This window comes from Thunnus thynnus, chromosome 20 (assembly GCF_963924715.1).
Source record: "Thunnus thynnus chromosome 20, fThuThy2.1, whole genome shotgun sequence".
NCBI classification, from domain to species: Eukaryota; Metazoa; Chordata; class Actinopteri; order Scombriformes; family Scombridae; genus Thunnus; species Thunnus thynnus.
Window position 1 is genome coordinate 6,766,385 of NC_089536.1, and position 12,004 is coordinate 6,778,388.

General features: G+C 38.9%; 1 protein-coding gene across 19 annotated transcripts in view; it reads right to left on the minus strand.

Annotated features, from left to right (window-relative positions):
• LOC137172497 (ankyrin-3-like) overlaps positions 1-12,004 on the minus strand; it is a 163,403-nt gene that overhangs the window by 27,268 nt on the left and 124,131 nt on the right. For 10 of the 19 annotated variants that reach the window (XM_067576966.1, XM_067576972.1, XM_067576974.1 and 7 more), the window contains 9 exons: positions 10,358-10,464; positions 9,720-9,752; positions 7,914-8,138; positions 3,944-4,098; positions 3,499-3,710; positions 3,137-3,344; positions 2,073-2,169; positions 1,721-1,949; positions 457-582 (listed from right to left, as the gene is read on the minus strand). In XM_067576966.1, coding sequence (XP_067433067.1) covers positions 457-582; positions 1,721-1,949; positions 2,073-2,169; positions 3,137-3,344; positions 3,499-3,710; positions 3,944-4,098; positions 7,914-8,138; positions 9,720-9,752; positions 10,358-10,464 — 1,392 coding nt within the window. The remainder of the gene's footprint in view (positions 1-456; positions 583-1,720; positions 1,950-2,072; positions 2,170-3,136; positions 3,345-3,498; positions 3,711-3,943; positions 4,099-7,913; positions 8,139-9,719; positions 9,753-10,357; positions 10,465-12,004) is intronic. The other 9 variants (XM_067576978.1, XM_067576973.1, XM_067576969.1 and 6 more) reach the window with 1 other exon arrangement.

Below are 12,004 nucleotides of genomic sequence, written 5' to 3' on the forward strand. Positions count from 1 at the left end.
GCGCCCTGCTACTGTAGTCCAAATCAGCTGTGTTGTGATAAAGTGGTGCCTGATCTAGTTCACACACAGCAAGAACAGTTGTCACAATAACAGAGCACCACATGATGCAAGAGCATTGATTATAGAGTTTGTGAAGTTAATGGGTCGATCGATGACATGAGGTCATTTAGCAGAGGCAAAGGGAACTAGGTTATACCCTTCAATACAATTAACCCTGTGGACAGAGTTCATTGTACTGAAAGCTAGTGAAGAGAATAAAGTGTAAAACAGGACAGAACTAACACAATCCTGGCTATAGCACCACATTATAACAGCAACAAAATGATACTGGCTGCTGCTTTTGTCCAGCATTTTTTCTTGTCCCTATTGTACCCGGTTATAAAATCCACATTGCAGCCTGAGAAGGAGATGTAGTACTGTAGGTGATGGTGATGATAGAGAGTATGTTAAGAGTACCTTGACACAGAAGGGCAACCGGTTCTCCTTGAAGGCGTAGAAGTTAAGAACTAACTGCTGACCAGCTTTGGTCAGAGGAGCCAAGTTTCCATAGCAATCCACATAAATGGGCCTTCCCTCCAGAACCTGAGAGAGCGCATCAGTCAAGTAAGAACAACAGTCAGATGTAGCGACAAAATCCATCAATCTTGTAACAGAATTGCAATTTTTTTTTAAGTATTCATGATAAGGTCTAGAAGTAGACCACATCCATAATACAGAGTGTAACTCTCAACAGCACTCAGCACTGCAAACTGACACAAGCATACATTTACAAATGTTTATCTCTGTCTTAATTTCCAGTTTCTTTTCTGAGCATTTTTCTTCATATGATAGTTGCAAGTAGGGCTGGGCTATATGGACAAAATCAAATATCACAATATTTTTGACCAAATACCTCAATATCAATATCGCGACGACATTGTAGGGATGACTAGTGCCTTCACAAAATATTTACACAATGAAATTTTTGATAAATAATCATCAGTAATGTGGATATAATGACTAAGTGGGTAAAGGAAAATAATAGAACTAGTCTGGTATGTTTCAGAAAATTACATCACTTTACTGTAATGCAGACCTTAAAACCAGGAAAAGACAACACTTATGCCATAACACGATATTATGATATCCAACATCTAAGACGATATTTAGTCCCATATCACAATATCGATATAATATCGATGTATTTCCCAGCCCTAGTTGCCCTAGTTATATTGGTGATTTACATAAGGTTACTGTATTGCTGGAATCATTTTGAAGCACTTAGATAACCTAGATCAGTTAAACACTTTATAATAAATGTATTAAATATTAATAAACTGAACTGCATAAACTAAATCACCCACTGTAAATACATTTGACAACAGATTGCTTCACATTCAGTGTTTATCTGACGGTCAAATTAGAATCAACTTGATTATAATCTATGGACAAGAACTTTGTGCACATACAGTATACTTTTCACAAGTAGCTGCATAATATAGCTTTATTATAATAGCATTTGCTCAATATCACATGCTGGTAATCACTAAAATAAAATTTGTTGTGTATAATGCCAAGAGAACATTTTTAGTGTGTCAAAAATAAAGTACTGCTGTAAAAACCTATAAATGTCCTGATATGGAGCTTGACTACAAATCTGTGTTGGAATATTTTTTGAAATCCCTAAACCACAGATTCTGACAGGAATAGAAAAGATAATAAACCAAACATAAATATGCACCTCTATGTCTTTGCTCCTGGCCACCTCCTCAAAGTTCTCCTGCTGCTCCAGGGTCTTGTCCACCTTGTCGTCGGTCATACAGAAGCACCTCAGTCTGGACTCCACCGGGTCATTCATCTTGGCAAACACCACAAACTTGGCCATGTAGGGCACACAGATCAGCTCCCTGTACAGCTGCGTGGCCAAGCCCACTGTCTCTGGGATCTGGTGGCAGTCTGCCAACCAGAACCTGCACAAGGGACAACAAATACGATGAACATTTGAGACACAGCAATAAGCACAACAATTCAGATAATGATAGTAAGCCGTTCAGAATAAGCGTGGTGATACATGCACATGTCGTGTTTCTCACCTGGCAGAAACGTTGGTGGTGAAGGAGACACAGTCATTGACGAAGGTGAGAGGTGTTGTGCCTGTGATGTCTTCCCACTGTGCTGGGGACGTACCACCTAATTGACAGTCATACAGGTAACATCAAACAACCTGAAGATTCTTTTTGTGTGATTAATTTTCCTACATTTAATAAAATACAATAAAAAAACAGACAGATGTCATCAGATGTTCTGTTTTTTGGGGGGTAATTTAAGGCCTTTATTAGATAGTGATAGTGGAAAGATGAAAGGAAACAAGGGAGAGAGATGCAACAGAGACAACTGCACCCCTCCTACTTCAGTCACCCCCTGGACCAATTTAAAATTGTGATAATTTAGTTTTTTGTCTTCATGTCCAGTGGTTTTCAACACAGTATGTGTATATGAATTGATAGAGGAGAGTGCCAGTGTTCCAGGAATGTAAGATTCGGAGCATCCGTAATAGTGCAACATGAAAAAAGTTAATATGAATAGTTTTTTTCACTTCAATTATTATTCTTTGACTTCGATTTGCGGAATAATCATGCTCTCAGCTGTGTAGCTACAGTTCCCATCATGCCTTTCAGCATATAAACAGGAAATATAACATTGCCAAGAATTAGTTTGTTAGCTGAGGGCTACAACTTGAGCTCTGTTTGTTTACAATTTGGCAAACTGGCACCACTAAAAATGCGCCAAATTAGCTATTATCTGTTCCTGTTTGCAATGTATCAATGGATGTACAGAAAATTTTCACTGGATTACTTTGATACTGAGGAAAACAAACAAATGTGATGATTCTCAGGCAAGTCTCGGCGCGTCTTTTTTTCTATGATATCTGAGCAGATTTAACGATGTTTATTTGCAATGCACATCAGAGATGATGTTGGATACTGTAACTACATGACTAGCCCAACGCTAACTCTAATATAAACCAAGCTTAACCCTTAAACCAAGTCTAAGAGCCCTTTGAAGAAGTGAGCACCAGTCTCACTTTCCATATATGTCCTCCCTCTCAAGGTCTGAAACACAAACATGTCGTCACAAAGTACAAACACACACATACCTGTAATGCTACAGAGAAGACGCAGGCAGGGAGTAGAGTCTCCTTTATAGCCGTTGGTAAGACCCTCCCCTGAGAGGGGCGGGACTGGGATTGTCATGGTGATGGGCTTGTGGAACTTCCTTCTTCTGGGCTCCACGGTAACGATGGGACTGAAGGTTGCTCGGTTACCGAGAATTTTCTTCACGGTCTCGTCAGGTACAGGCTGGGCCTGGGAGGGAGGAGACGATGATGAATGAGTGGTGTTTGTGTACCTACATGTACATTTGTGTGTATTGTTTATTGTTTATAACATCCTGTTAGCTTCTGCCGTGCTCACTGTTCTTCCTGAGTGAGAAAGATTAACAGAAACATCTATATCTCACCTGGAGTCCAACCTTGATCTTCTTGGTTAATGCCCCCTCAGGGAAGGACGCCTGAACCAATGGGACGCTCCGGCTGCACAGAGTCCCGCCCTCGGGTCCCATCTGATTGGTCTCCTGCCGGATCCGAGACACGACAGCGAAGTACTGTGGGAAGTCCTTGGTGATGATGCGGCAGATTCTCTTCCTCTCCAGCTCGTCGGGACTGTCTAGTTCTACAGGGAAGGAAAATACATGTATCGTGGTAACCCTGGGACACTGAGAATGAAGGACTGGAATTGTCATAGATTGCATCAGTTTTAACCTTTTATTTATTCATTTTTTCTACAAACAAAAACGTACGTCATCTGAATCATTTAAAAGATGCTATTATTAAATTAAATCCTACACATAAGGGCTTATTCTACCAAATAATCTATGAAAACGAAAGTCTTAACTTGTGCTTTACCTTCATCCATCCCATTGAGGAGCTGATTGAGGTCGTCAGTCTTACAGTCGTACAGATGCTCCTTCCAGGATTCTCCATTCTCGCTGCGCAACAGGATCAGTTCTCTCTCCTGTCCCCGCATCGAGCCAAAATGGGGGATTTCCACTATCACAGGCCTGGTAAAAGTACACGTCATGGAAATATGGTTAAATTAATGATATTTTATTCATTTTGATCCAATTTTTTTTTAAATTGGTTATTAGAATGGGTATTTCCACTTGTCTGCATAAAAAAAAAAAAAAGTTAAATGTTGACCTGAATAAGTTTTTGATTGTGAAAATGCATTGTCCCACTTGGGCAATAATGCAAGATTAAATCTGAAATGCAAATGGAGGAAATGGCATCTCTTTCAGGATATTGTATATGGGGGATTAACACAGGTTTAGGTGGCATTCATTTGTTAGTTCTCTTCTTTAACCCTATAAATCATTTAAAACATTAACAAAACTACCCTGAGTCGGCTTAAATGAAAAGAAACACTGGGAGAGACTGGACTCAGACACATACTGTACAGGTATGAATGAACAGTGTCTCAGCTGATGACAGTGTTGCTGTACAGTGACAGCGGTGGCCGTGTTAGAGTTCGATGGGACATTCGAAGAGAGTGTCACATCGTGATATGACTTGACGAGACAGGTGCAATGAAATGAGGAGCGTGAGGAGAAAGCTGCACAGCCCTTATTTTAAAAGGCATGATCGCAACACAAGGGATGAAAAGACTCAACAATGTGGACAGTTTCACTCAGAAAAAGAAAAAGAACAGAATCCCCACTGTTGCGGTATCAGAGGAACTATATTTATTGATCATCTCCTCGGGAAATCCTCTAAAAAAAGAGACTCACAAATTGATTACGATGACTGATGGAGTCCTACAGGGAAACACTATTTTCTACCAACATGAACTTTTGGGGAGTTTATTTCAAAAGCAATTTCAGGTTTTTTTTTTGTCTGTTCTCTACTCACTGGTTTAAAACAGGTGGTGCTTTGTTGGAAAAAGGTGATGTCAGGTATTTTAATATGCCAATCAAACTTAAGAAATACACGGATAAATGCACGGCTGTGTCCAAAATGACTCCCTACTTACTATATAGAGCACTATATTTACCCTGGGCCACTTTATTTGAATGTGTTTAATTTATAGATGTAAATATAATATATATATATATATATATATAAATATGTTTTTTAAATCTCAATTTGCTGCTCACTATTAAGTAAACTATTGACTGTCTGTTATGTAGGGAGTAGTGAATGAGGTAGTGATTTCAGACACAGCCTCAGAATCTCATGACATTTGTTGGGTCATTTGCTAATGTTGCCAAGGAGACGTCACTGTCACAATTAAATTAAATCAAATTAACTCAAACCACACCGACTCAGTCCTGATGAAGTGTTGAATGCTTACTAAATAATCATTTAATTTATGTCTATTCCTAACTTAATGATTGTTAATTATTTAGTCATAACTATATAATATTATAGAGTAATTGTTAAAATTTATAATAAAGTTTACCGGTGCTTTAAACAGTTAAAACCTCACAATTTTTTTCTTAATGTTTTTTAAAAGTCACTCCAATAAATCCACGTGATAAAGTGACAAAACCACAGAATGTCCATCATTATTGATTTCCTGCTAATCAATAAGCAAAACCAAACAACCCTTCTATATTGAGCTGTAGCTCCTGAAGTTTCACATTCATTCAGATTTTATGCAACATGTTCTAAACACGTTGAAAAAAAAAAAATCTTCACGTCAACCCAGCCAGACTCTTCCTAACAACAGCTCTGGAAATGAATTATCCATACACACTGTGTGCACACTGTGGGGGTGACATCAAACTGATCTTAAAGGTGAAGTAAAGTAACAGCAGTCATGGGAAGCAGGATGATGCTTTGCTTGAGGAGGAAAAGGCTCATGCCCAACAAGCGCAGTCCAGTCTGAGACAGCCGATCAAAACCTTTTACTTTCAGTGATGTCAGAAGCCCACTGAAAGCCTCTGAAATAAAAAAAAAAAATACGATGATCTCTAAATGAAAGAGGCTGGAAAGTAATCACAGTGGATTTAAAGATACATTGTGTAGTTTTAGGAAGAATTTAATCCCATGTAAAACCTATATTCTCTGTCTCTTCCTTTAATATTATTAAAGGTTAAACAAATTCCCACCAACTTTAAATACAAGTGAGCATATTGCTGATTTAATGTTAGTCCATCCTCCCTTCAAAAGCATGTTTAAAATGATCTCTATGTCGTTGATTTCTTCCCAAAACTACATGGCAACCATATAATAGTAATGTTGTATCCTATCAAATTAAAGTCAATGGAGATGGGTAAAATAATCATATCCATCAGCATGAATCAGCCTCGCTCATGTCGTTTCCTTGGGGGGAGGTGGGAGGTACAGGAAGGAGACGAGCAGTGGGGTTGGATGCTATGTTTGGTTCCTACCCAACAAATCTAGTTCCTCTGGGTCCCAGCTGTAGCACTGGACTAACCAGGCTCTCGCCTTCATTAAGGGCTGGCAGCTTTCTGGGAAGATGTAGTTTACTGTGGCCACAAAGATAAGGAAACACACAAACACACACACAAACACACGGCCACATACATACACAAAACACACACTCGCAAAGTCAGTAAAAGTACAAGCCACTGAGCTCCAGTTTTGTATCGGTAATGAGAAGATTATCTCTTTCTTTTTTCCAGTATTCTTCGTGATATCAGTAATGGCAACGTCTCTCTCACATCATCAGAGTTGCTGGCAGGTGTCTACAGCACATACAGTGCTGGTTTCAGAGATCTAATATCAAAGAATTTTGTTACTAACTGAAGATAACAAGATTGTCTGAGTTTGAGGGAGATCCAAAAACGAGCCTGTACATCCTATATCTTCCATAATCTTACAGTAATACAGTAATATTATGGAGTAATACAAAAAATATTATACTGGAAAGATAAATCAAAAGAAAGTTAATCAACCACTATTTTAATTATAGATTAATAATTTAAAGTCAATTATCAATTGCTGTTTCCGCTTATAAAATATGAACATTTGCTGCTTTTATCTGATTTTTAATGACTGTAAGTTGAATATCTTTGGATTTTTAGACTGTTAGTTGGAAAAAACAATTTTAAGACATGACCTCCGGCATTTTATAGACTACATCAGTGGTTCCCAACCTTTTTGTTTTTGTCTAACATACCCCTAGAAAAGCTCAAGTACCCTTCAAAGACACCACCCATCATGGTCCAAGTGTGTTCATCAATGTTATTTAAACACAGTAAGTGGATATCTGGTAGTTCACTGATTGTTGTGAGAATAAATATATAGAAGATCAGCTTCACACCAATTTGTAATCTTATTTGTGTATTTATGGTCCTCCATAAACATTTTTTCATAAGCTGAGCTACTCCACAATCTTCCACATACTCCTCCCACCTGTAACCAAATCCAGAATAATCTTTGTCAGATTCAGACATGTATGTTTTGTTTTGCTGTTTTTTTACACGGTAATCGGAGAGAAAAGTCTTGGGAATAAGTTAATAGCTCCGTTGGTTGTGACACACTTCCTGACATATTTAGGATTGTATATAAAACTGAAACACGAGCACAAATTTACTTTTCCTTTCTTTACGTCAGATAGTGATGTTGCCTTTACTTTACCAAAGGGAAACACAGCTGGGCAAATTGCTTGAGGGTGAGCAAACTGCAACAATTACACTTAAACTGCTAATTAAACAGCAGGTATTACACCTAAACATGCACATACACACATTCACACCTCTAAATATAAACGCAGATGGCTGGAAATGGGGATGGCAAGAAGCAGAGGGAAGGAGATGCTGAGTCACCGAACGGAAGTGCACAAAAAAAGCTAATTTAAGCAAATAGCAATAACGATATCAGTGAAGTTTAAAGAAAAATGAAGCCTTACCCGAGGAACTGAGCTCCTGCCGGGCCGACCTCGACCAGTCGGCTGGCCAGGCCTTCTCCTTCCACCATCGGAGGAGGCGACGCCAGTTTGTGCCTCTTGACCAGTCGGCAGGTAATCCTGGTGGGTGCTGTGCATTTTCTAGGCGGGATGATGATACGCATGCCGTTGTGACGACTTCCTCTCATGGAGCCGCCCCTGGCGTCGACCATGAAGCTGACCAGGAACCTGATGTAGAGCGAAAAAAGGGAAGAAAAAAGGAGGAGAGGAGCAAGAGACAAAGAGTGATAGAAGACAGAGAGGCAGTGAAGCAGAGAGTATAAAAAAAAAGTGAGAATAAAGTGAAAGAAAGAGAAGCATATATGAAGAAAAGGAGATAAACAAAGAGATAGAGGGAAGTATATAGAGAAGGAATGGAATAAGAGGTAAAAATACATGTTGGTTTAACAGCAGTATTGATGGAGAGAGGTGAGGTCCCATCCCATGCCGTGGTCTTCAAAACACAAAGTAAGTGTGAGCATAAGAGAAGAGAGATAAAGAAAGAAGGAAGAAATGTGAGGAGGTTTCTGTGTTGGCTGTGACTGCGCTTTAAAAAGTGTTGGTTACAATTAAAAAATAAACGCCATCTTGAAAAGACACGCTGATGAAAATTTGATGATGTTTATCATACTTTTAATATCCATTTTCACTCCAGAAAATGAATAGTCGACAAAATTATATTGAAAAAATGCTTTATTAATGAGGTTTGTCTTTGCATTTTGTGTGGATTAAATTTGAACAATAAAGCCGAGATGCCAACACGGGAGCCTCCGATGTAACCTGTTTTTGACCCGTATTAGAAGGTTGTGTAGTTCTGCATGTAACTCAGTTCAATTTAAAGGTACCCTGTGGAGTTTTGTGCAAATGTACAAGAACATGGATGTCACACTATTCCACTGATCTACAGATGGAAGGGAAAAAGAAGAAGACTGCAAGCTAGTAAAACACGGCTTTGTAATTTTTTTTATGAGCAAGGAAGTACATTCAGCTCTTTTGTTAGACCTCATGGACACACACAACGCATTTTGGTGAGTCAATGCAAACATAACTTTTGTTTGTTTACAAGAAAACTCCACAGGGCACCTTTTTGAAGAAGGAAATCCCATACCTCAAACACACACACACACACACACACACACACACACACACACACACACACACGAACACACGAAGAACCACACCATGCAATTCGGTGACTGAGATGTCATGTTAGTTTGTATGTAGCTGTTGAACAAAAAGTCAGAGTATAAATGTAATTTTCCATAACTCGACGAGTCCACAGCAAAAGTAAAGATTCACTCACAGACTTTAAAAACACAAAAAACTGACACAAGGACTTTTTTTAACTGGCTATTAATCAGTAACTATTTTAGCTGATCTGTCCGTTTACAGTCAAAGAGTAGAACTCGCTGGTGGGAAATGTGAAAACATTCAGATCCAGCTGCAAACTAAAGCGCAAGTCTGCATCCTTCCAATCTCTACAGAGTCACATTCAGACAGATCTTGCAACATGAGTTCATTCAGATCAGTTTAAGACTCCAAACAATGTCCTCCAAACAAACTAAAGAAATAAACACAAGGCCAAAAAAATTCAAACCACTTTATGTCAAGTCTGTAACAACATAGCTCATGTGTGGGGAGAGCAAAAACACAGTTGTTATGGGTGAACGGAGAAGACAGGGTGTAATGTCACTGGAAACGGGGAGGTAACACAAACAAGGTGGTGGTGGTGGGTGAAAAAAAAGAAGGCAATCAATCACAGTCAATCACCTGCTGTCGTACTGCGGGAGCGGAGAGGAAAAACTGCAGGATGGACGACAAAGCAACGCAGGAGTGACAGGTCAACAATAGAGCATTGGAATATTCACTGAGAAGACGATTACCAAGAAGTTCTTTATATTACAGCTCCCTCGTTTCCACAGTTAGGTGAGTCACAGCTGGGACTGCTTGTGCAAAAAAAGGTCACCCGACCTTGAGCATCAGGCACACATTGGTCAGATTTTTGGGATTTTTCTAGTAGCTTGTACAAGTTTCGAAATACATTTTCAGGTTCCTTTCTTTCTGGAAATGAGGGAAGTGCAATTTTTACCGACAGATTATTTATAGTTTGAAAAGAACAGACAATCAGAGAGAGTGGTGAAGAGAAACCGCTGCTGGTAAGAGCCGTTTTCTCGAGGAGGAGAGAAAATGAGAAAGAGGGAATCGGTAAGACAGACAGACAGAGAATACATAGCTTTTCTCCCCTTTACTCCTTTCTCCCTCCCACCTATTAATTCCCCAACTATTCTGCAGAACACTGTGTTCACATTAGCAAGTTTACTACCTTTCCCTCAGTCCTTTCCCAGAGTTGTCCCTGATTTCCCTCTCCCCTCGCTTCTTTATCCATTCATACTTTCGCACATGCTTACCCGGAGTGTATTGGCGAGGAGACTAGGTTGACATTATCCAGTGCGTCTGCAGTCCAGCTGTATCTCCTCAGAGAGTCGTTGTCACAGTCTTTAGCCACCGCCAAATGCTGGGGGGGGGGGGAGACAAAATCACTGGAATGCATGAGTGTGTGTGAGAAAGCACGCAGAGAATCCTGCATGCGCACGAGGCGAAAGTAGAGAAATTATATTTTGTGCTTGTGATCTAAATGGGAGTAAAATAAAATAATCAGATCATGATGAACACCAAAAAGCTTTTTTTTTCTCTTTTCTCTATCCATGCACTTTAATAACAAAAACTGACAAATGAAGAAAACACAAGCCTGTGCTGGTGGAGTTTTATCTCATAACATCTCATAACAAGTCAACCGTCTGAAAACTGATGAGTAAAAGTTATAGTTTACTGCAGACTGAAGTAAAAAGGTAAACAGGGATGTGTAAATCTACTCTCATAGGGGTTGAAACAGGTTATGTGACTCTTTAGCAATGTGCTTGTCATGTTTTACGTGTAAGCAGAGAGCTGTGATATAACAAGATGACAACCCAGTTACTTTCTAGCTAATTTTAAGTAAATTTCCTCTGGGGGAAGGAGGGCATCACTCCTTGTACCTCTAGTAAAATGATTTCTATACATGAGAGACTATGACAGATATCATAAGCTAATCTGGAGATGTAACATTTCAGCACAACATCATTTAAACATCTAGATGATATTCAGTAGATCAGTGAAAACAAGCAAAACAGAAACAGAACAATGAATTTTTAACTGAAATATTACTGTCTTAAGAATATACAAAAGACAACAAGCATTAAGAAAACAGATACCAAAAAAAAAGAGAAAGTTCGACATTTGACTTGACAGCAGGTCTGGTGTTTTGTTTGTCAGAAGATCACATGATCTTGCATTAAATAATACAGATGATTTCTGATACTTTAACAAGAAAAAATGCTTGGAGGCATGAGAATAATTCAGAGTTTCAGCCCCCAAAAGATTGGATGGCCACCATGTGAGAGTAACTGAAAGCGACGCTTAAAAACTTTCAAGGTTTGGCCGGAAAGTTACTTCACTTTAAATACTCTTAAATACTCATACATAGGTTTTAATACATTTTTGGGTTAGCACATTTTCCACACTGTAAATGCAGTGCTGTAGTTAATCAATCCCACAATTAATAAGGAATATAACCAGTTCTGATGTGGTGATAGTGTGGTCCACCATAGTAAAGACACATATGAGAAAAGGTGTATGCCCATTGGTTTAATTTGTTCCTCTTTATACCATAGCTTATGATTAAAGACCACTGATTACATGATTATCAAACATAAAATGCTCTGATATAAGCTGTGCATGGTAACATAACAGATGGCACAACAGAACTGAATAAGAAACAATAAGAAACAAATGACATATTCTCACATGCACTGACAGAAAACAGTGCAAGATGACTCGAACATCTACCTTGTTGTGTTGCTCTACAATGAAAGACTTTTCCTTACAGAGCATCTGGAGCAGCATGAGAGGAGACAAGCTGTTAATTGCCAGCTGTTACATTTAGTCTATTAATCAAATACTTCTGTTACTCTGATGCTCAAAATATTGTGATGTGCAATCTGCTTGTTTCACTTTTT